We start from the raw sequence: 21179 nt of genomic DNA on the forward strand, positions 1-21179 counted from the left end.
GTCTTCTCTTGTTGCAGCGAGGAGAAAATGAACAAGCTCTGTAGGCAGGTGTCCATCGAGAGTCCGAGCGTGACGGGTCGGGAATGGGTGTTCAGTTTCGACGTTCCGGTTCCGGAAGTCCCGTCCCACGGAGCCCGTATCCGGGTGATGTGTGCAGGTGCCTGTTACCATCCACGTCGTTCGCCCAGCCTGGGCAGTCTGACCTCCCTGTCCAGCAGCAGCAGTTTGGCCACGGAAGTCTCGGTGGAGGGTGACTTTCCGATGTCTTTGCCGCATCATGGAGTCCGTGACGCGGCTTTATTTCCTGGTTACGAGGTCGCTGGAGTGATCGAAACTCTGGGCGCTAACGTACCCGAAGATTGTGGTTACGCGGTCGGGGATCGTGTGATCCTCTATCCGTACGAGGGTATACCGAACGGATACGTCGAGTATCTGGTCGTCCACGATCTGAAATACTTGATAAAAATTCCTGACAACATGAGCCTGAGCGTGGCCGCCATGTTGCCCGCCGGTGCCCTTTTGGCTATGAACACCGTCTTCGCAGCCCACGAACATGTCCAGGCGTTGCTGAAACAAAGGGGCGTGAATAGCGTCTGCAAGATACTGATCGTCGGTACCGGGGGCCTGGCTCTCTGGGCACTTCGTATCGCGGCGTATCACTTCAGCAACATGAAGGACAGAGTCACTATCACGATCGCCTCGCTGAAGGATGATGGGCTGACCATGGCACAAGAGTTCCAACGGTGAGTTACGTTCGCGGGGTTTGTTGGATATCGATGTCCGTGTGTAGGTGTTTAGGGGTGTTTAGTGTTTGCGGATGCTCCGGAAAAGCGACATTGCTCGAGGAAGATTGAGAAAATATACGGTGGTTTCGAGTATAGATTGTTTACTTGATAAGATGCGGTCTGAGTAAGGTTCTATTAATAGGAGAAAAAAATGTGCGCTGTAAATGTCAGAGTACACAATGATTTTTTCTCGAGAATTCTGTCGCTTTTCGTGGATCGGTAGCTGCATGTTGCGTGTCTTATTTGTGGATCACGGGGGATACGCTCGTTGATCTTTGAACCGAAAAATTGACTTTCCCTGTCCGATCTCTAACGTGGAAACGATCTTGGTTTCGTTACTTGAAGGAACTGATCGTATCGATAAATCAACGGTGAAGTTATCGCGATAACTCTTGGTACTTGACACATCTTTAACCGTGATAAGTATTACGTAAACTTCTATCTCGAATCTTTTTCCGTGTCCGTTTATTTACGCAACATGCCATGCACTTAAATATCGCTTAATCTGATATAAAGAATAAGAAGTGTTTGTATATAACGGTGTTTTCCTGTTTTATCGTGTTCCGATTTTTCACTATGCATCTTGACGTTTCACTAAAGTCTGAACTGCGGATTTTATGTATACATGGAGTAAACTAGTGCAGTACAATAATGTAAAAACTTTCATGAAGTTTATTAACGTCTTTAATTTATACCAGGATAAAATCACCGTGTAAGAAATAAATGTTCGTTTACTTCCTACTTTTTTAAATTTCTGCACGAAGACTTCAATTTACATGAATATCCGCAGTCCACTTACGCTAATTGCACCTATGGCTGCGAGAACGTAATCGGTTGAGATCGTAGGAATTTCTGTGTAGGCAGCAATAATTTTTAAGTATGTCTGAAGAAGAAGAGTCCATCGACAGTTTCGATGGGTCAAGTTGCGGAGAAATCACTTTGACTTTTATATCATGCGTTGCAAATAAATGCGTCACTGGCGACCCATGATATTTTCAAAGAGTAAAATTGTCTTCGAAGGAGCAAACGTTTTTATATTGAATCGATGTTGAAATAAAATAGAGAAAGTAGAAGACATAATAATGATATTCATAAGAAATGGAAGTCGTTTAATAAATGGATTATTGCTTTTCATTTGTCAAATTTTTTTAAAGAATACCAAAATTTCTGGTGCCAATGAAAACGTCATTGTGAAAAATTTATTGGACATAATCTTCTTCGAAAAGTAGAGTAGCTAGCTCGTTGTATCCCCAGTTTATCAGCGTCCACCCATCAGTTCATTCGATTTATTCACCAACAGTCTTCTGTTTCAATACAGCGTGAACGTGGTCCAGTGGAGCGAGGATCTATACGAGAAGCAGCTGATCGAGCGCACGATGGACGCCTGCGGCGGCCAAGTGGACGTGGTGATCGATTTCGGTACAACCTCTCGTAGCCTGCATCGCAGCATGCAGTGTCTCAGCAAAGGGGGCGTCGTGTTCGTGATCAAAGATGTCGCGGATCGACTTCTGCCGAAGTTCAGCAGACGAGCAGAGGAATGGCAACAGAGCATCAAATCGGTGGAACCTGGTACCCTGGAGCAGTTGCAGGAATTGGTGAAACTTGTGGCTTCCGGTGAGATCGAGCCTCCTCCGCACACCGTTTACCCAGCCGAGGAGGTCTTGGACGTGGTACACAAGCTGTGCCACTCGGAGATCCAAGGACGCGCGATTTTACGCTTCTACCCGGCCGATTAAAGGTGATCCCCTGGGATATAAAACATTACGCGCCCCACGGACCGGCGCGAAAACTTCGAACATAAAAGAAGCTCGAAATAACGGTTAGACCGGATCAATTAGAGGATGCGGCTGAATATCAAAGGGTATTCAGGACTGAAGTTTGAGATTTTCTGAGCGATGATCGTCTCGCGTTGTTTCTTCTCCTCGCGTGGAGACACGTCGATCTTTCTCTCAGCCGATGGGTAAAAGGCGTTTCTATGCGTCAACGATATAAACAGCCGGAGAGACCGTAGCTGATCGTCGTAGAGGAAGAATGATTGAACGATGTAGGCGTATCGATGATGTATGTACGTGGACATGATTTCTTTCGATCGATTGTGGATCGTTGTCCCGTACACGATGGATTATTATACACTTTGCACACTTCGTGTTCGTGAGCGGAACGTTCAGGAGAGACCGACGAGAATCACGGCGGAGCGTCTCCTGCGATCGTACTGTCATAGTTTAGTAAGAAGTATTAAATGAAATGATGATGTCATGTATACCTCCGGAGCAACGTAGAGAAAGTTCGCGTTGACAGTCGTGACGTAGCCGTCGCGCAATATTCACTTCACCCGTGAGTCCATTGTCACGGTTTTGTTTTCACTCAGGACTCATCGATAGCATCGCGATACGATGTTCCATATTTTCGACGAACGGAGTTTCCCCGAGAGAGGATTGGTTGCATTTTTAACACTCGAGTTTGTTGGTTGGATAACGGTATTCTGTAATGACGAAGTTAAGAGGCAAGGAACTTGCTTTCCCGATGTAATCAGGTACACCGATGAAATTCATCAAACATATTTTATCTACATTTCACGTGACTCGCCCTGAACGGAACTTGTCGAGTACAGGATCCACTGATCGTGGGTTAAAGTCTCTCTGGTAGATTCGAGCGTGGTAACGCGAAGTGATACGGTCTCGATAGACCAGGAAGAACATTAATCGTAACATTAAATATTCGACGTCAATTGAATTCTAATTAATGTCATAGTCTCTGGTGTTCCTCGAAATGAGACGCCGGTCTGGGTGTGCTTTATGAATCGGTACCCAGATTTTGTTTAAGTGGAGTAGATCGTATTCAGAATGTACTCTGAACACGTGTACCGATGTATATTCGTATTCTGTGTAAAGCGAGAAAAGAACTATCTTTTCCCACGATTTCTTGGGAACAAGCCTCTCATATCTGTTGACGATTTCTCAAATGAAACTGCGAAGATACACTGCTTTAGAATTACTCGAGATAGTTTAAATACACTTGATTTATCGTTCACGCATAATATAGCATTTATAAGGGTTTGTATCGCGTAATCGGGGACGATTAGGCGAAGTTCGCGCGACGTCTGCACTCACGATGGAGGGCATTTCATGAATTATCGTTAGAGAACAGTATTCCTTTGACATCGTTGCGCCAGTTAGTGATAAGTTAATCGTTTGTTCGCGTGTAATACTTCTAAGTGAGAGCTAATTAATTGCATCTGTTCGGTGTTGTTAAGTCGCTGTACCTCGAAAGACTGTTTTTTTTATTTAAGCGAAATTCTTCTTTCTCTTTCTTCTCTCTTTCTGATTTTCTTTCGTAACTTCTCGATCGTAACCCTAGGCGATAATTTAGCGGTGTAGATACACGTCACCACGTTATTATATCGGCTGTTGATCGTGGCAGTACTTGTATTATATTACGGTGATAATATAGCAGATACGTTTTTTATTAAAAATAAAAATGTGTGCTTCAGTACGCTCCTCCTCCTAAGATCCTTTGGGTTCCAGATCGTTTATATCGTTCACTTCACGTGGATGGAACGAAGTTCGTGATCGATCAAGTCAATCGGGAATATTGTTTCATTAAGCGCGGGTTAATTGGTAAGGTTACAGAGACGAGATGTCGGATAGAAATAGCATCTTCTGAGAAGCTGGATATTTTTTGGGTCATATACGTTACAGAAATACTATGTGTGTTCACAATGTTGCCAAGTCATTTTTTTACTCTATCACTTCTCTTCAGAAAAATTTCATTTATCCAATTTTAGTATTTACTTAACGAATAACAGATACATATTTTCCGTACTGTCATTTCCTCCTATTAATTTACTTAAAATTTGTATTTTAATAAAATTATATGTAGTAATAATTAAAATATAACTCATAAAATAGTAATATTCAGATAAACTATTTGAATCTAACAGATTTAAAATAACTGCCAAACCAATCTTGCTAATCGATATTCGATAATCGAAGCACAGTGTAATAACGATTCTCGTTCGATAAGTACGTTAGTAAATTCGCGCTTCTTTTACCGCACGGTTGCGCGTCCGATGTTCGTGTATCAATTTTAAGTAAAAAATCAATTTGTATGTTTTGTTACTGTTTTACTAGTTAATATTACTTTTTTGTAACAACTTGACATTGAATTACTATAGATAGATAACGTGTGAATGTGCAATGTCAAAAATAGTATCTGGTCCAGTAACGCTGGTGCATAGCAAGGACCCATGTTCGAGTCAACGAAGAATCGGTAACTATTGAACAATTGTTCCTTTAATATACGGAGTATTCATTATAACAATTCACATGATTTTTAAAGTATTCATAATAGAGTGATCTAAAATTTTCTTTCTACGAAACAATGTCTATTTCAAATAGACAACGAATATGTATGTTAGAAGTTACTAGCAAAGATGGCCGTTATTATATTTGAATCTTTCAAGAAATTTCATATTCAGGCCACAGCATTTAGTAATTAATTCATCAAAACATCCAGTACATTTATTTACAATTTAAAAAATTCATTCCATTTGTACCGGTAATACAGAATTTATTAAAAAGCGTATTTAAAGAGTAACAATTAAATTTACACATAAAACTGGAAGTACATTAATTGAGAAACATACTTATATTATCACAGAAGTAATATATCGCCTTAATATGTAGATACAATTCTAATATACAATTCTTAATTACACATAATGTATGCACTTATATAGAATAAATCATTGTGATCCATATTCAAGTGTAAAGCATGTAAATATAAGTACCATAAGCAACAGACATTCTAATGCAATTTGACATAATCCCGTTTACAAATATTCAACATTAATATCAAATAATCAATCAATCAATCAATCTCATTAATCAATTAATTTTCATCCAAATTTGTCACAATAAAAAACTATATTAAGGTGCTACCTGGAATTAAAATACTAACATTAGCAATATAGTATTTGAATTAAGGCACTAACATTAGCAATATAACGTACAGATCTGTATAGTCAGCAAGCTCTGTTCATGATTTCATTGTTTTGTAGTAGGTGCAATGTGTAAGTAATTTTTAGGTACATATCCTTTATTACCATAACCATCTTCCATAAGCCACCATTCATCATTTCCCTTTTCATCATGAGGTCTAACAAGTCTTAAAGCTTGCCCCTTAATAATGGGTAATGTTCTAGGAATAGTTTCAGCAAAATCATATTCTGCATAATATAACTAAAAAGAGAGATTATAATTTATGATTGTCCATCACGCTATCAGAATAATTTTACTATAAACAATATATTGTCATATACCTTGTAGTTTAGATTCTGATACAGTTTAACTGTAGGAATTTGTTCAACATTACCATAATAGTGACCATCTTTCTTTACTCTTTCCTCTATATTGCAATCCAACAACTCTTGTAGATGAGTTTGAGACAAGGATTTTTGTTCTTTTATAGGAGAATCCATGCAAATTAAATCAGGCATACTTGTATTATTCGACTTGGTTGTGGTGGTGTTATTTTCAGTTGACAAACAAACTTGTGGTACTTGTTGCAGTTGTAACATTTTAGCTGACAAAAATCCTTGCGCAACTCCATTATCTACGAACCACCGGCTTGTATCACCCATAGGATCTTGTTTCTTTATTACTGCCACTAGTGTTCCACAAGTTGCAGCCATATCCAAAGATGAGGTGCTTACTACATTCTCTGTAACTATGTATAACTTATCGCTTTGATATTTAGTTCTCAGCGCGATTCTTTGTCTTTCGCTTTGAGGACACCACTTAGATTCAGTTCCTTCTATTCTTGGATTCGTTCCAGCAAATGTGAAACGTGTTATTTGATTCCATAATAAACTATGATTAACGAGAAATGTTTCCAAAATATCCTGAGGTGATAGTTGTATTAAAGTCTACAAATACATGTAAAAGCACTTTAATTGCTTTCCATCTAAATGGTTGTAATATTGGTTGTTATATTAGCTAGAGTACCTCGCAAAGAGTTAAATATCGCTTGGTGATTTTTCCACACAGAAGCTTCCGCGATTGTGCAAACGCATCAATACAGTTTACTAGTACTTTAGTTGCTGCATCATTCAGAATCGGTAATTCTTCTAACAGCTGTTGCGTTAAAGCTTCATAATTACTTTTTGCTGTCGTCAATTCATCCTGTACCTATATAAGTATTAAATGAAACAATAATGTACGTTAGCATTATCTTTACAGTCATATTTAAAAAAAAGAAGTAGTCAACAACATAAGGTAATTACAATTCTTGATTCCTTATACTTGTCACCCTTAGAAATAGCTGCATCATAGTCGAGCAGTTTGTCGTGTCTTTTTGTTATTAATACTGCGGGTCCTTCTAATAATGTGGCCAAGTAATTCACAGGTGCACTGACCCTGTTTTTCAAACACACTTTCAATTCTTGAATAAATTGCGACCAAATGGTCGATCTTATGTCTCTAAGTCTTTTGGCATCGATATTTGGTGTTCCCTGATAGTATTGAATTAAAAAATCTGATAACACTTCTCCGGAAATAGCTTCGTCGCTTAGGTGTATGAGACACTGTTCTACATCTTTAGCTAACTGAAATGTACATTTCTCTACTGATCTGAACTGTCTCTCGAGTTGTTCAAAGTCCTGATCAACCGCGACATTTGTTAATCCTAAACTCGCGGACAATCGTGTACTCAATCTTGTGGACATCTTTGCTACAGAATGCATGTTAAGTTTCGCCATTTTACTCATTAATGTATTGTCATTGTCCAAATATTTGGACACTAAATCTTTCCGACGTTTGTATTCATTAATGTGACTTGCAACTGCTGTCATGGTCTTCCATGCTTCTTCGACAGCAGATTTGTCTGGATGATTGTCGTCTGTACACTAAAAAACAACTAGATCGTTTAAAAGTAGTTTATAATACACTGATAATATATAAGCAAGCATTGGTACATGCAAGCACTTATCAAGTGGATTGCAGTATTTCGTAAAAAAAAAGAAGAAAACAGATTCATAACTATACTCACTTTTACTAGTTCATACAAAATAAGAGGATACTTCAATATTCTTTGTACTGGCTTTATAAGAATGGAACTCATGTCGAAGCAAGCTACTTGATACCGTAGCGTTTCAATACCTTTATTAAATACTGTCATTATTTCTTCATTAGTTTCATACTGAAATTATGAAAGACATCTATGTAAAACAGAGTATATGGGGAAAGTGTATTCTTTTCTCTTAATTCACTACCTTTTTCAATAGAATCAATGCAGCTTCATGATTCCCACAATACTTCACGTATACAATTTTTAATTTCTCCGCCATTTTCGTAAAGCAAGGACCAACTGTTTGTAATTCTTCATCACATCCTTTCATTGCTTTTAATATCATATCTAGCAATTCTTCTGCAACTTGAATTACATCAAAAATGTTACCAAATAGAATAGTTACATCAACTCCCAAAGATTCAAGTGAATTCGGATTATACAAGTTGAATGTTTCATATGTTAACTTTAGATCACGAACATATTCTTTTTCTGTAATCACTAATTCTGATATAACGTTTTGCCTTTGATCTGCTCTTTTTTGTTTAACATCTAAATTGTTGTTGGCAGCAATGTCCATTTGTTGATTGGCATTTTCGAGACTCGGTTCTTCATTTTCTACTACATCTTTCTGTAATGGTACACTACCCGGTGCTGGTACAGGTGGTGCAGGTCTGTGGGGTTCGGAGAGTCTTTTTAATTTTTGCTCATCGACCCTCTTAGGTGCTACTTCATCTTGTTGTATCACAACAAAATCTTCCAATATATTTTGCGAATCATCTAACGACTTTGTGTTTGATACACTCAAATATCCTCTTGGACATAATCCAATTTTACCAGATGCATTTTTGACATTAACCCAATCAGCATTGGCCATATTAATCACTGTAACTGTATCACCTTCCTTGACACTCAGATCTCCATCCATTTGAGCTTTAAAGGTATACTCCACCCTTGCTTGTGTATCAGGATCCAATTCATTGTATTCCGTGGTTGCTGTATCTTGGTCAAAAAAATTTTGCTCGTTACTGATTTCAATACAGTCAACTATAATATTAACATAAGATATCGGGAAAATTCCTTTGTGATTGTCTATTGTACCCTCCATCCATTCTGAATCTATGTGTTTAATGAGATGTACTACTTCTTTTGCTCCAAAACTGAGTTCATTTGGAAACTGAGCATTAAATGGATACAGTGTTATAGCATAAGGTTTCACATCCAATGTATTGAAACTAATATTGTCCTCAATGCTTTCCATTGGATCTGACACAGTTGTCTTGTACTGAGGAAATAAGTCATAGTAATCTGGTGCAGGTTCTTCAATATAAGACTGCATAGCTGCTTCATTCATATTTTTGTATGCTGTATCGTTGTGAGTCACTCTTGTGGGAAAAGAATTATTGTCTACAACAGAGGTTTCATCCGATTGATCAGGACTATCGTTTATGTAAGATACAAATCCTTCTGGAAATATTCCTTCTTTGCCACTATCCGTTATGCCACGACACCAGCCATCATCAAGGATTTCTGTGACAATAACCATTTCACCTTCTACCAAATCAAGCTCACCATCAAGTTGGGCTTTCAGATTAGTTTTTATTCTGGCTCTTTTCCTTGTAGTCTTTGTTTCTGAAGCTTTCTAAAAGCAACAAATGATCCTTACTTATAATTTTAAGTAATTTCATTGATAAAATAAGCATCATTTAAAAAAAACATACTTTTAACAGCTTAGAGTCAAGTTGCCAAACATGAGTTAAAGGAAATATACCCTTCTGGGCATCTATTTGCCCGAAATACCACCCTGACCCAACATCTTGTTTTCCAATAATAAGTTCACCTGGGTTCATAAAATATGATTTAAAATAAATGCACTACCCCTGAATAAATGTTATACTACAAGTGTTGAAGTAAAGTACCTTGTCCAAAACATAAATCTCCATCCTGTTGTCCTGGGAAAGCAGCAGTAGTAACATACAAACTTTCTGAATCCTGTAGACGTGGGATGTCTACTTTGTGTAAGTGGCTCGAAGGAAATTTTCCTGACCTGCCTCTAGATTCTCCGTAACACCAATGTTTATCAACGACACTGTATACCTGTTCCAATGTTATAAACATCATGACGTAATTTGTATTTAATTTCGGTAGGGTTATATGGATATGTTTACATAGATGTCAGAGCGCGAAAATTACCAAAAAATATTCCCCTTTCTGTAAGCTTAATTCTCCATTGACGGTCGTGAAAAAATCAGATAAAACTTTAGTCAATATTCCCGGCTCCATTCTTCCTATGCGTGATCACCGTGACTTTTGCGTGTTATTTCGGCGTATTGTGGAAAGTCACAATCCGCAGTTCCGAGGCGGACACTTGTCAGTCTTGTGATAAGGTGGCTAGTCACGTGGCAGGGGAACATCTGTGCAGAATTATGTCGATTCTCAAATTAAATGCGCGCGAAGAAACATGTTCCAATTAAATAACAAATTGTATCGCAATATTACAAATATGTACTGTTTGAACGATTAGAATTATTTTTTAATATTTCTTGTAAAGTTACCTAAAGCTATTATTTATAGTAAAGCTATCATTCGTTAAAAAAGTTAGTACCTGTTGTGTTTATTTTGGTCAAAAAGTTTACACTCACTTGTTTTGTTCGAAATGAATATATAATATATACGAAAGTATAACATTATTGCAAGTGTGAATATTAATTATTCTGACGTGACACACAATTGTTTATTGTTTATTTAACGATGTGTATTTTAGTATTTACTCCCACATGAACTATTATATAGTGATGTTAAAGACTTCGTTTTGGAATAGAATATTCTTGTATGTGTATGTGGAGCAAATTTAAAAAGAAACTATATATACAGAAGTAAACAAAAAATTCTTTATACTACAATTAAATTAAGATTTACTGATCATTAATGATATTGAGGTTATGGTATCATATAGGTTATATATACATACAAAATTATTTGTATTTTATAACTAATGTATAGACATTTATGAATTAATTGGTAACATACACATATTACGCAATGCAGTGCCTAAAGAAACTTTTTCAGGTAGTAGAAAATAAGGCTCAATATTATAATAGAATAAACTTGATACATAGAAAGGGAGAACGCACTGTATTAAATCTGATTCACCGATTTAAACATGATTTTATCCAAGAATTCGAAGGATATGAGGAAAGTGAAGAAGAAAAGCATACTTATAAAGAAATATCTGAAGATTATTTAGGGAAAATTCTTGATGGACATAGAGTATTCATTATACAGCCATATATAAAATGGGGCTTTAGGAAGAAAAGAAATACTACACCTGACTTACAGTTAGCAGAGGCAGTGGCACTTGTTAACACATTACCAAATTGGTCTGTAGTTGGTAAAAAAATTGTTCCTCTATTGACTCTACAAAGAAACCAGCTAGTTGGTAGTGGAGCTCTTGAAACTTTGAAAGGAGAAATTAGAGGTTGCCCAGGTGTGACAGCAGTGTTTGTTAGTACAAACTTACTGAAGTTTGTACAAATTGCAATATTGCAAAAGGCTTTTGGTTTACCAATTTATGATCGTTATACTGTAGTCATTCATATATTTCACAAACACGCAAAGACTGCAGAAGCAAAACTGCAAGTGGCTATAGCAGAAATTCCATATATAAAGAAGAAAATGATCGATTTAGCTGAAAGCAACATAGGAAGGACACGCATAGACGATAAAACAAAGGAGTTACTTGAAACCAGAGAAAAAAAATTAAAAAATGCTCTTCAAAATTTAAAGGAACACAGAAAACTTATGAAAAGGCAAAGGCAGAGTTATGGTTTCCCGACTATTGCTGTAGTTGGTTATACAAATGCTGGGAAAACATCTTTAATAAAAGCATTAACAGGAGATTCATCAATGGAGCCCAAGGATAAGTTATTCGCTACTTTAGATACAACAGTTCACCAAGGTTACCTCCCCAATAAGTTGAAAGTACTCTACATTGATACTATTGGTTTTATTCAGGATGTACCAGAGACCTTAATAGAACCATTTAAAGTTACTCTAGAAGATGCTATAGATGCAGTAAGTTTACTGCTACATTTCGTAATTATTACCAAACATTTGATAAAAAATCGTCAATTAATTTCTTCAATTATTTTAGAACATTATAGTGCATGTTTATGATATGAGTCATCCCGATGTCAATGCACAGATTCAACACATACAGAAAATGCTAGAACCTATGATAGACAAAAACAAAATAATAATTAACGTGGCTAATAAATGTGATATCGTCGACAAGAATTCGCTTGAGAAAGAGACGCTACCAGAAGACACGTATCCTATCTCCGCTCTTAAGTCTATCGGCACTGACCTGTTGCGATTCAAAATAGAAGAAGAAATTCTAAAAGCTGCTAATTTAATAACAAAACGCTTTAAAGTCCCAGTAGGTGGTCACGTTGCAACATGGTTATATAAGGAAACAACGGTCACTGATGCAGAGCCTGACTCTGAAGATCCACAATACTTAATTATGAATGTAATTATGACGACATCAGCATTTTACAGACTGAAACGATTTTGCAAGCAATAAAATGTTTACTTAAATCGTTTTCTCGTGTTACTGTTCACTGTAATTTCATTTACATAATTCTTTTTGATTGACACCTAATACGGCAATAGCAATCTACAGTGTAGGCCCAATATAATAATCCTTCGGTTAGGTGCAAAGTGTTGAGAAACGTATGTCATCTTCTTCATGTAATATATTTCAGAAACTGTTTTTTTCCTCTCTTCTCAACGAGTTAAATATACTTAAGCACTTACCGTCGTCAGAATCCTCGAGATTGAGACCTGTCTCTCTTGAGATTTTTCTTTTTTACCAGTCGTTCCATACACGTGTTTCGCACGTGTGTCCCTACACTCGTTGCCTTTGAATACCAGATGTATGGACACACGACTTGAAATATCAGTCAAAGCATTCGTTACGCTCGTTAAACGGATCAAGGAAAAGTATTAAATGTCCATACGAAAATAAACGGAATAACTTGTTTTATTTACGATCTTCGAAAAGAAGCTCGAGTTCAAGGTACAAGATTACAAACCATAGTTCCACTTGGAAAGCTTTTTGTTCTACGTTTCGATTTGTCACTGAATATGTAAAAATCCAAAAATCGTATATTCGAAGATTTCAAGGGTATCCTACCCCCTTCAATCGAATAAAATGCCTACAAACGAAAAATGAAATAATTCTTCGCAACTTCTGAAAATTCATATCCGAAGAACATGAAAAATATCATCAGCATGACTGCTGACATTTTAATTCTCCAATGTCAGCTCTGAACGAGAACCAACCGAACAGTGCGTCTCCACCATAAATCGGTCCTCAAGGCGGCGCGTGGGCCGCGGAGGATGATGCGATTTCGTATTATCGGCGAGTAGAATTCCACGAGTACGGCGATGATGGAGAAAAAGGGAGATAGGAAAATCCGGCGAGGGGTAAACGAGAGATAAGCGAAAGTTCGTTACACTCCTCGGCCTCTCGATGCGTCTGGCCAAATGCGGCTTGATATACGAGGCCGTCCACGGTTAAGAAAGACAGCAGCGGAACGACGGCAATTACGTACGCCGTGCATTGAGGCTGGTAAATCAGCCTCTGGAATTTAATGAACAATGGATCCACCTCGGCCATACGGATCGATCGTATTTTTTTTTTTCTTTTTGGAATATGTATTCTGCGTTCAACGGGTTTTCCGCGTAAGGGCGGGCGTTTATTAAGAGCCGAGTTTATTTGTCTTATCTCGGTCGGTGAGTGCAAGAACGATCATCCACCGGCAAGAAACTTCGCGGCGAGGGTGCCGGCGACGTGATGTATAATTCATAGAGACGGCTGGGTTCATGCATATATAGATATATAGAGATATATACAGGGTGGCTCGTTTATTGGTGGTATAACCGGTCGATTGTTTGAGGGAAAAATGGGTCGAATGTTTCGAATTAAATTTGCTCGTATAAGGTAAATGAGACTTCGTTACTGGAGATGGAAAAAACAGAATAAATTTTGTATTCCGAGCGATTTCGAACCAGTATCGGTCGCTTGTAACTCTAACGGTGGAATTTTGTTTTGGAAATGTGATCTGCGTGCATAATTTAATTTGATTTCTTTAGTCCATTTTTTATGACTAGGTAAGAAAATTCTTGCCCTTACCACAAATTAAAATGCTGATTGTTTTTTCCAAATATGCTGAAACTTCGAAACGAGGTTTACAGATGCGCGGAATAACTTCCATTAAAATAAAACAATACGTACGTTGTCTTTGACCTATAGTTTGAGAAATACGATTCTGGTCCTTCACTCCCACTGGTTCATCTCTTCCAGTCTAACCCTATTATAGATTACATGAAAACGATCAGTTTGACTTCCGAGAGGTTCAAGCAGAATCCACATACGTTTGAGGAATTAATCGCCACATTGTCGTCCCAGAAGAGTTTCCGAGACGTGGCCGTCCTCCGGCGGAGGAATTAATGAAGGATTGATATCGCGATTATGGCTGCTCCCCCTCGTAGGAGGAAGGGACTGCCGTTGGCGAGGGCCGATCGACAACGAGCAAACGGGCCACGATAATTAATTACGAGCGTGACGTCGCTTTAACGTCGTTAATTTTCATTATCTCGATTGGAATTCGCTTGTAGCGCTACGTGTACCGCTTACGGGTGGGAGCTTGCTAATTTCTCGCCTCGTCTCGTCTCGGCCTCTCCGCGGAAAAGGCATTAATAATTCCAGCTGTCCTTGCAAAATTTGTCACCTTCCCCCCTTCCCCGTAAACTCATGGAAACTGGGTGTGTTATGTAGCTACTGGGCTGTGGGCCCCTGAAACGGGTTGGCCAACGTTAACGTCGGGACAAGCACGAGATGCTTTCACAGAGATCCAAGGATCCGACCCGGCAATGCACTTTGCATGTTGTCTGGATTATTAAAGCGAACCAAGTGAAACCTAATTATCGCGGTGCCACTCCTGGCACTGGCCCTAGCCGAACGACTAATTTCCCACCGCTTTCCTACTGTTTACCGAGGCAACAAAGCTACAACTTTACATTCCCGACCGCTCCCAAACTGTGGGACGACTCTAATCTCTGTAATCTTCGCGCGTCTACCCGCTGGATGCGTGAGATTGCCTGTCGTCAGGTCGCACTTTTCAGCTCGTGTTCTTGTTTGTATACCCTTCTTCTCTGTAGTATCCACTATTTTCAACCGTTCGGATAAATCGACTAGTTTGTGGCGGGAGAATGTTTTCATCTTTCGAAAAGCAAAAAACATATGTAATGCTTGCATTGGCATTCTTCGACGGATATGAAGAACATTTGGGAAAAAGATGTGTTGTTTAGACTTGTTCCCTTATTGAAAGTATAGGCTGAAACATATCTAGTATACTGCTAAAAGCAATTAGAGGATCATGTAGTGCAATCACTCCGTTAATACGATGTATAATATCCGAAAAGTTTTTTATATAAATATAACTAGGTGTTCATAGTGTTGGTATTGTATGGAAAAGATACCAATTTAGCAAACCAATAACGCTTGTTTTGTGTATTTCGCTTGGTAGATAGAACAAGACCACCTACATTAGCGATCCCATAATTCATTCAACCAGTAAATCGTCTATGAGTGTTCAAAGGCTCCTCGGCTCTGACAAGGGGAGGTCCCCAGGTGCTACGCTGACTTTTTAACGAACTTTAGCATAGAGCTTGGAATTCTGAAGCCAATGATATTTCGTTCAGCCACATATGACCATTAATTTATGAACTATAACTAGGAACTAACTTCGAACATTCATCGACGATATACTGTATATTAGCAGCTAATACCGTCGTCTGAATATCTCCCACCTTTTTTTTCGAATTCCTTATAATCATAGGTCTTGTCAAAAGGAATGAAGACAGTTGTAAGCGTTATTGCTCCATTATAATTTAGCCATAAAATAGCGATTTCTTATCCGACACATTCTCTTAACTATCTACCTGACCTTAAGCTGACTTTTACGGTTCCGTCCGGTCTCACCCGCCTACCAATGGATTTCACTAAGGTAATCCGTTTATAAATTCAAACGAGACAACCCCGTAGCAGATTTCGTCAGGGTTGTCCGTCTTGCCGCCACTTATCTGACGTATAGAACGCTCGTATTTCTTTCGTTCGAGGTGTGTCGGTTCGCCGCGTTTATCTAAAGCTGGGCGGCTTAGCCGGGCGACTGTAACCCAACAATTACACCGAACGATTGACTAACGAATGTCGATCGACCGGCGAACAGCTACGTATAACGTAATGATTGGCCGTCCCGCTGATTTGGTCGCCGTTACGGATTCAATTACGCCTAGCGCTAGTCTGGCCTGATATTTTCCGCCGTTCCTGGATTCGACGTCCCGAAACTGACGTGGGATCCAGAACTTTGATCTCCGGCCGTCAAGTCCGTCCCCGAATCGAATTAAACACGGCTACGCGCATAAATAACGAAAACGGTGTCTATCGTTTATCGCTATTGTCTGCGGATCCGTTCTGTATTGAATTTTAATTAGACACCAGTCTCGTTCGTTTAACCCGTACCAATTCTGATCGGTGGTTCAATAAAATTGTCTCGTTCGTGGAATATCATTTACTTGATGCTTTGGAATATTTGGACGGAATATTATCCAAATAAATACAATAGACTATCGGTCGAAAGTATGGGACCAGGTCTGATAGTTAAAGAAAGAGAAAAATATTATTCTACAAAGATTTCATTAAAGTATTTTTATTATGTATATTTGGTGTAAGTGATATGCTAAGACTGATTAGAAATGATTTGTATATGTATCTACTGGTTCCGTAATTTTCATTATATTGTAACAGAATAATTATGAGTTACTGTTCCATTAATCAGGAACATCTCAGTTTGTATACGTTTTTTTATTATTTTTAACATTAAAATGATCGTGACAATTCTATGAAAAATTGACTGTTAGTTTCTTACCTTTCATGCGTTGTTCGAAACTCTTTGTATAGATCGATATGAGGCTTCGTTTCCATAAACATAGAATTTGAAGGGAATACATTTGGTCAATTCGTCTATTACTCGCTATTTTCACTTCTAAGACACACTAATGATATGGTGATTTGTGTGTTCCATTAATCTTATTATCGACCAGCTATCAGATTATATTGTTATTGCGAGCAACAAATATTATCGTACTAGTACCAGTGTTTGCCACCATTAACGCAAGTAGAAGTAGTTGGTAATAGACAGACACTCGAGTCAAGTGAGGCATGCGCGAATCGACGAACATTTAACACGTCGACTGCCACAGTGAAAAAGGCCGTACGTATACAGACATACTTCATTTCATTTTTCAAGTCATAAATCGTCGAAAATACATATGCGTTTAGGTAATGGAAGCTGTTGACATATTTTAAAGAAATTGGAATTTTGTAAATTTTTGTTGTATTTGTAACAGTGCTTAACATTTGAATTCCATCAAAGGAAGGAAATTAAGAAAGGAAATCCCAAAAAAATTGTCCATTAATTTTGGTACCTACAATCGAAACATGTGACTGCTAAGACAATCGTCTCCACTACGAATAGGATATAACTATACCTTGCCAAGAACTACCTGTATCGCTTTAACACACGCGACACGATCTCAGAATGTCATATAGTCAGGCGAGAGTGGAACGGTGTTCAGTTTGTAACGTTATGTTAACGTTGAATCGTTAAGTTGGTATCGTATAATACGATGATTAATTATGCGTTTCACACGAGGCTGGTTCGCAGGAGCTCGTACGTTTCGTACGACGACAAGACATTCTAGAGGATCTGGGGGTTTCCTGGATTAATTGCACACGGCGATGGTCGTTCAACGGGTGTCCCACGACGCACACTGGGCTGGAAACCCGAAAAAGTATTTGTTTCTTTGAATTCACAACCCTCCAAAGCTTCACAATCCACACATATCTCTCCATTCAGATGATTCTGTGATTCGATACAGCGTTATAAAGACAACATCGTGAAATTTTACTTTTGGCCGGTAGTGTATGTTTAATTCTTGGGAGGCTATACCTAAATCTGCAAAAAATTGTACAGATGGTATATGTTCTATACATTCTATACTTTAAAAAAATAAGAAAAAAAACGTTTCGATTTTGTCAACCCCTAAAGATCCCTTAACACGTTGACTGCCACAGTGAGAAATGCCGTATGTAGCCAGACACGCTTTATTTCGCTTTTTAAGTCACAAATAGTTCGACGAGCTCCGAAACCGTTCACGATCGGTCGACACGTATCCGCGGAAATAGGGTTAGGACGACGGTCCTGGCCAGACGGTCGAGCCATTGGCTGCTGCCACCGCGGGCGTGGGAGCTCCGCAGGGGTTCGTATAGTCTGCACGGGTAATAGAACTGCGCTGGGGGGTGGGCGTAAGAACGAGGAACGGTTAGTATATCCTCGGGAAGGGTAGGAGAGCAATAGCCCGGTCGGCGCAAGTGCGGCGGGGATATCGTGGCCTGGCGGAGCCCAGTCGAGTCCCGTGAGTCCGGGCAAGCACAGCTATTAAAGGTGGATACGTGGTGGTGGTGGTGGTGGTGGTGTGTAGGCGTCGTCCGGGAACTGAGATTTCGTGGCCGCCATCAGAATACCATCCAGCTACGTGTGTGTCGTCGTCTGTGACAACTCTGCGCGTGCATCCACACATCGTGAACTCGCGTGGTACGCATTCGAGCCGGTTCTGTTCCTTGCTTCTGGGTTTCGTTGTCCCCGAAAGATATCTGAACCGGGGAAGAGAGCTTCTTATTCCCTTGTGCCGCGTGCTATGAGAGTGTGTGTATGTGTGCGTCTGTGTGAATGTGACAGAGAGATGGAGCGAAAGAGCGAGAGAAAGTGGGGTTAGAAAGAGTAAACTCGAAGAGATAGTGATAGGCTGGCTCGACCGAAACCCGGCGAGGAGGAGGCGAGAGCTGTCACTTCGATCGCCATTTTAGCGGCGAGGCGGTGAAGAACCACCGGGTATGCATGCACGCCGGCGGTGGCGACGAACCGGAGCGCCCTGACACGATGGACGGTGGTGGTGCTGTTTATGGGCTGTGGCTGATACGGTCATTTCTCTCGTGTTAGGTGAATCTTTGCCTGTCGTCGGGTTTTCTTGAATCTATCCAGAAACGACTGTCGAACGGCAAATATAAAGAAGGTGGCGAAAAAAATGTAGTTCGTCCAATCCGCGCGTCGATCGGTCTGTTGGCGTCCAAGTGGATCTTCCTGTGTGTTTCGGGACTTTTCTATACTGTCATCCGTCTCTGTCCTCCGGGTCAACCTCCCCTCTATTTGTATCGTACCGTGTGTCATGGTGTTATTATTGCTCTCCAGGGTGTATCGGTTTTTTTTCTTCATCACCTGTTCCAGCCTTGGTCGAGTAGAAAGGAGCAGAGGGAACTTTTTTGTCTCGTAGACAGACAGAACACGGTGTCTGACAGTGGAATCTGTCTCTCGTCGAAGGTGTTATTTGTCTCTCCGTTCCGAAAATCACGGGTGACGCTCGATGATGTCAAGCCGGTGGAATTTCGTCACGGTCGTAATCTTGACGGTATCTCGTTTCAGGTAAATCGAGAGTCTCGTGCGCGCCGAGTGACAGTCGAGTGTCGAACGTATGCGCGTGGTTGACTCGAAATTGTATGGCCGTGGTGTAGAAGGTGGGAAGGGAGAGCTCGAGGGAGTGAGCGAGAGGGAGTAAAAGGTGGAGGGACGCGTGAATGCAATGGAGATAGTGAGAACAGGCGAGTGAAGAAGATCGGATGAAAGAGAAAAGGGGAAAGGGCGGGGGGAGGGGGCGACACGCTCGCTCGGAGGTGGTGTGATTCTTCGAGAGTTCATGGCCGAAAAGAATGGAAGCGTAGGTAGAGGAATTTGGTTAAGGATCTGGTGTAAATAATTGGTTAATGTATTTGCCATTGATGATTGAATTATTAAATACCTGAGAAATAAGATGGTTCAAGATGGCGCTGGGTGACACTTGCGTTTCGTTAAATACGGTCCTCCTATTTATATTTCCTTCGAGACATTTAAAACTGAATGTCGTACGCTGTGCAGGAGCCAGGTGGATTTTTTTCATCGTTACAATATGGCGGTTCGTACGACTGAGTTCGTCCAGTGCGATGTTTTTTTGAAAAATATAGTAACCTTCGGCTGGTTCGATTCCGGTATGTGATATTGTTAGATTGTTTGGATCACTGTTTTTGTACAAGTATATGACCCGAAAGCGTAGGTATTTAGAAGAATGGAGTAAGCTTGGCCGATAGGATATTAAAAAATGTATGAATCTCTACCGGAAGTTTTAAACGAACGTGTAACAATACAGTACAATAAATTGTAGTTTCTGTAAAACGTGCTATTATTTTGTCCCACCAAGTTTAGTTCCTATTTAGAGGTATGTCTGTATAATTTCCACGAAAGATGTTACATCAAAAAGTCTATCAGTATATTCACTCTGAATATCACGACAAATTTATAGAATGTACTAAATGTGTACTTCCTTTTATTCATGTCAAGAAATAAGGGGAAAACCTTATTCTGAATTGAACTTTCTATGAGCTTAATAAAGGTCGTAAGACGTGTTTTCAGGGTTGACTGCAATCATTTCGGAAAAAGAATTAAATAAAATTACAAGAACTTGGTTTCCTCTACGTTTTCATGATTTTTCGCCTGAATGGAAAGTAATGAATGAAAAAGACCAGTGTACCTGAAAGAATGAACGACGGGGTTAGAAAAAAGAGATGAACGAAGAACGTCGCCATACTGGTTCCCCCATAGTTTTCGTGGTTCGGTGAAATTGTGAGGTGATTTTTCCGCGTATCGATCTCTGTGTGCGTGTGTGTACGGTGACGATTCGAAAATGGACGTACATCGAACCCGCGAACCACGTGGGAAACGTGCCAACGTGGACGTGGTCTTCTATGCGTTCCGATCCTCATCGTCAGCACCATTACAAAAAAATTATCCACGTAGTGTTAAAACCCCGTCGATAAAACAAGCACCACTGCCAACCAACTGACCTTCTCGACATTAAATTATCGCGGAGGGTCCAATGCCACGCGTATAATTACCTCTGATTCGTGATATCATAGTCCATGATAGTTTTCTTGGAACGTAAAACAATCTTTTTCTCTCTTTCTTGCTTTCTGTATTTCTCGATTCAAGTCGTGCTTCGTCGATCGTTGGTGACGAGGGTAGACGTCCCAGTTACTGCCACCTTAAGACTGTATTGTAATTTTTAGGTGTTGTTTAACCTAAAAATCGACCCAGTTTGGAATATAATATTATT

At 39.5% G+C, this 21179-nt stretch overlaps 3 protein-coding genes across 3 annotated transcripts; 2 read left to right on the forward strand and 1 right to left on the reverse strand.

The window, feature by feature from the left end:
• The first annotated feature begins 9 nt into the window (after nucleotides 1-9).
• Nucleotides 10-4257, forward strand: LOC107186489 (quinone oxidoreductase). The gene is made up of 2 exons (XM_015574355.1): nucleotides 10-743; nucleotides 2104-4257. Exons 1-2 carry the CDS (start codon nucleotides 28-30, stop codon nucleotides 2519-2521), a joined length of 1134 nt encoding a protein of 377 aa, XP_015429841.1. The 5' UTR covers nucleotides 10-27; the 3' UTR covers nucleotides 2522-4257.
• A 1454-nt stretch (nucleotides 4258-5711) lies between these two features.
• Nucleotides 5712-10305, reverse strand: LOC107186564 (dynamin-binding protein-like). Its single transcript, XM_015574462.1, has 10 exons — nucleotides 10044-10305; nucleotides 9770-9947; nucleotides 9572-9690; nucleotides 8056-9492; nucleotides 7833-7982; nucleotides 7069-7689; nucleotides 6791-6973; nucleotides 6106-6711; nucleotides 5797-6025; nucleotides 5712-5725 (listed from the first exon to the last, which is right to left on the reverse strand). The coding sequence occupies exons 1-9, from the start codon at nucleotides 10131-10133 to the stop codon at nucleotides 5831-5833; spliced, it is 3579 nt and encodes a 1192-aa protein (XP_015429948.1). The 5' UTR covers nucleotides 10134-10305; the 3' UTR covers nucleotides 5712-5725; nucleotides 5797-5830.
• A 587-nt stretch (nucleotides 10306-10892) lies between these two features.
• On the forward strand, nucleotides 10893-12435 carry LOC107187055 (putative GTP-binding protein 6). Its single transcript, XM_015575053.1, has 2 exons — nucleotides 10893-11924; nucleotides 12004-12435. Exons 1-2 carry the CDS (start codon nucleotides 10893-10895, stop codon nucleotides 12433-12435), a joined length of 1464 nt encoding a protein of 487 aa, XP_015430539.1.
• The last annotated feature ends 8744 nt before the right edge of the window (nucleotides 12436-21179 follow it).

Source organism: Dufourea novaeangliae, unplaced genomic scaffold (genome assembly GCF_001272555.1).
Source record: "Dufourea novaeangliae isolate 0120121106 unplaced genomic scaffold, ASM127255v1 scaffold14, whole genome shotgun sequence".
Classification (NCBI taxonomy): Eukaryota; Metazoa; Arthropoda; class Insecta; order Hymenoptera; family Halictidae; genus Dufourea; species Dufourea novaeangliae.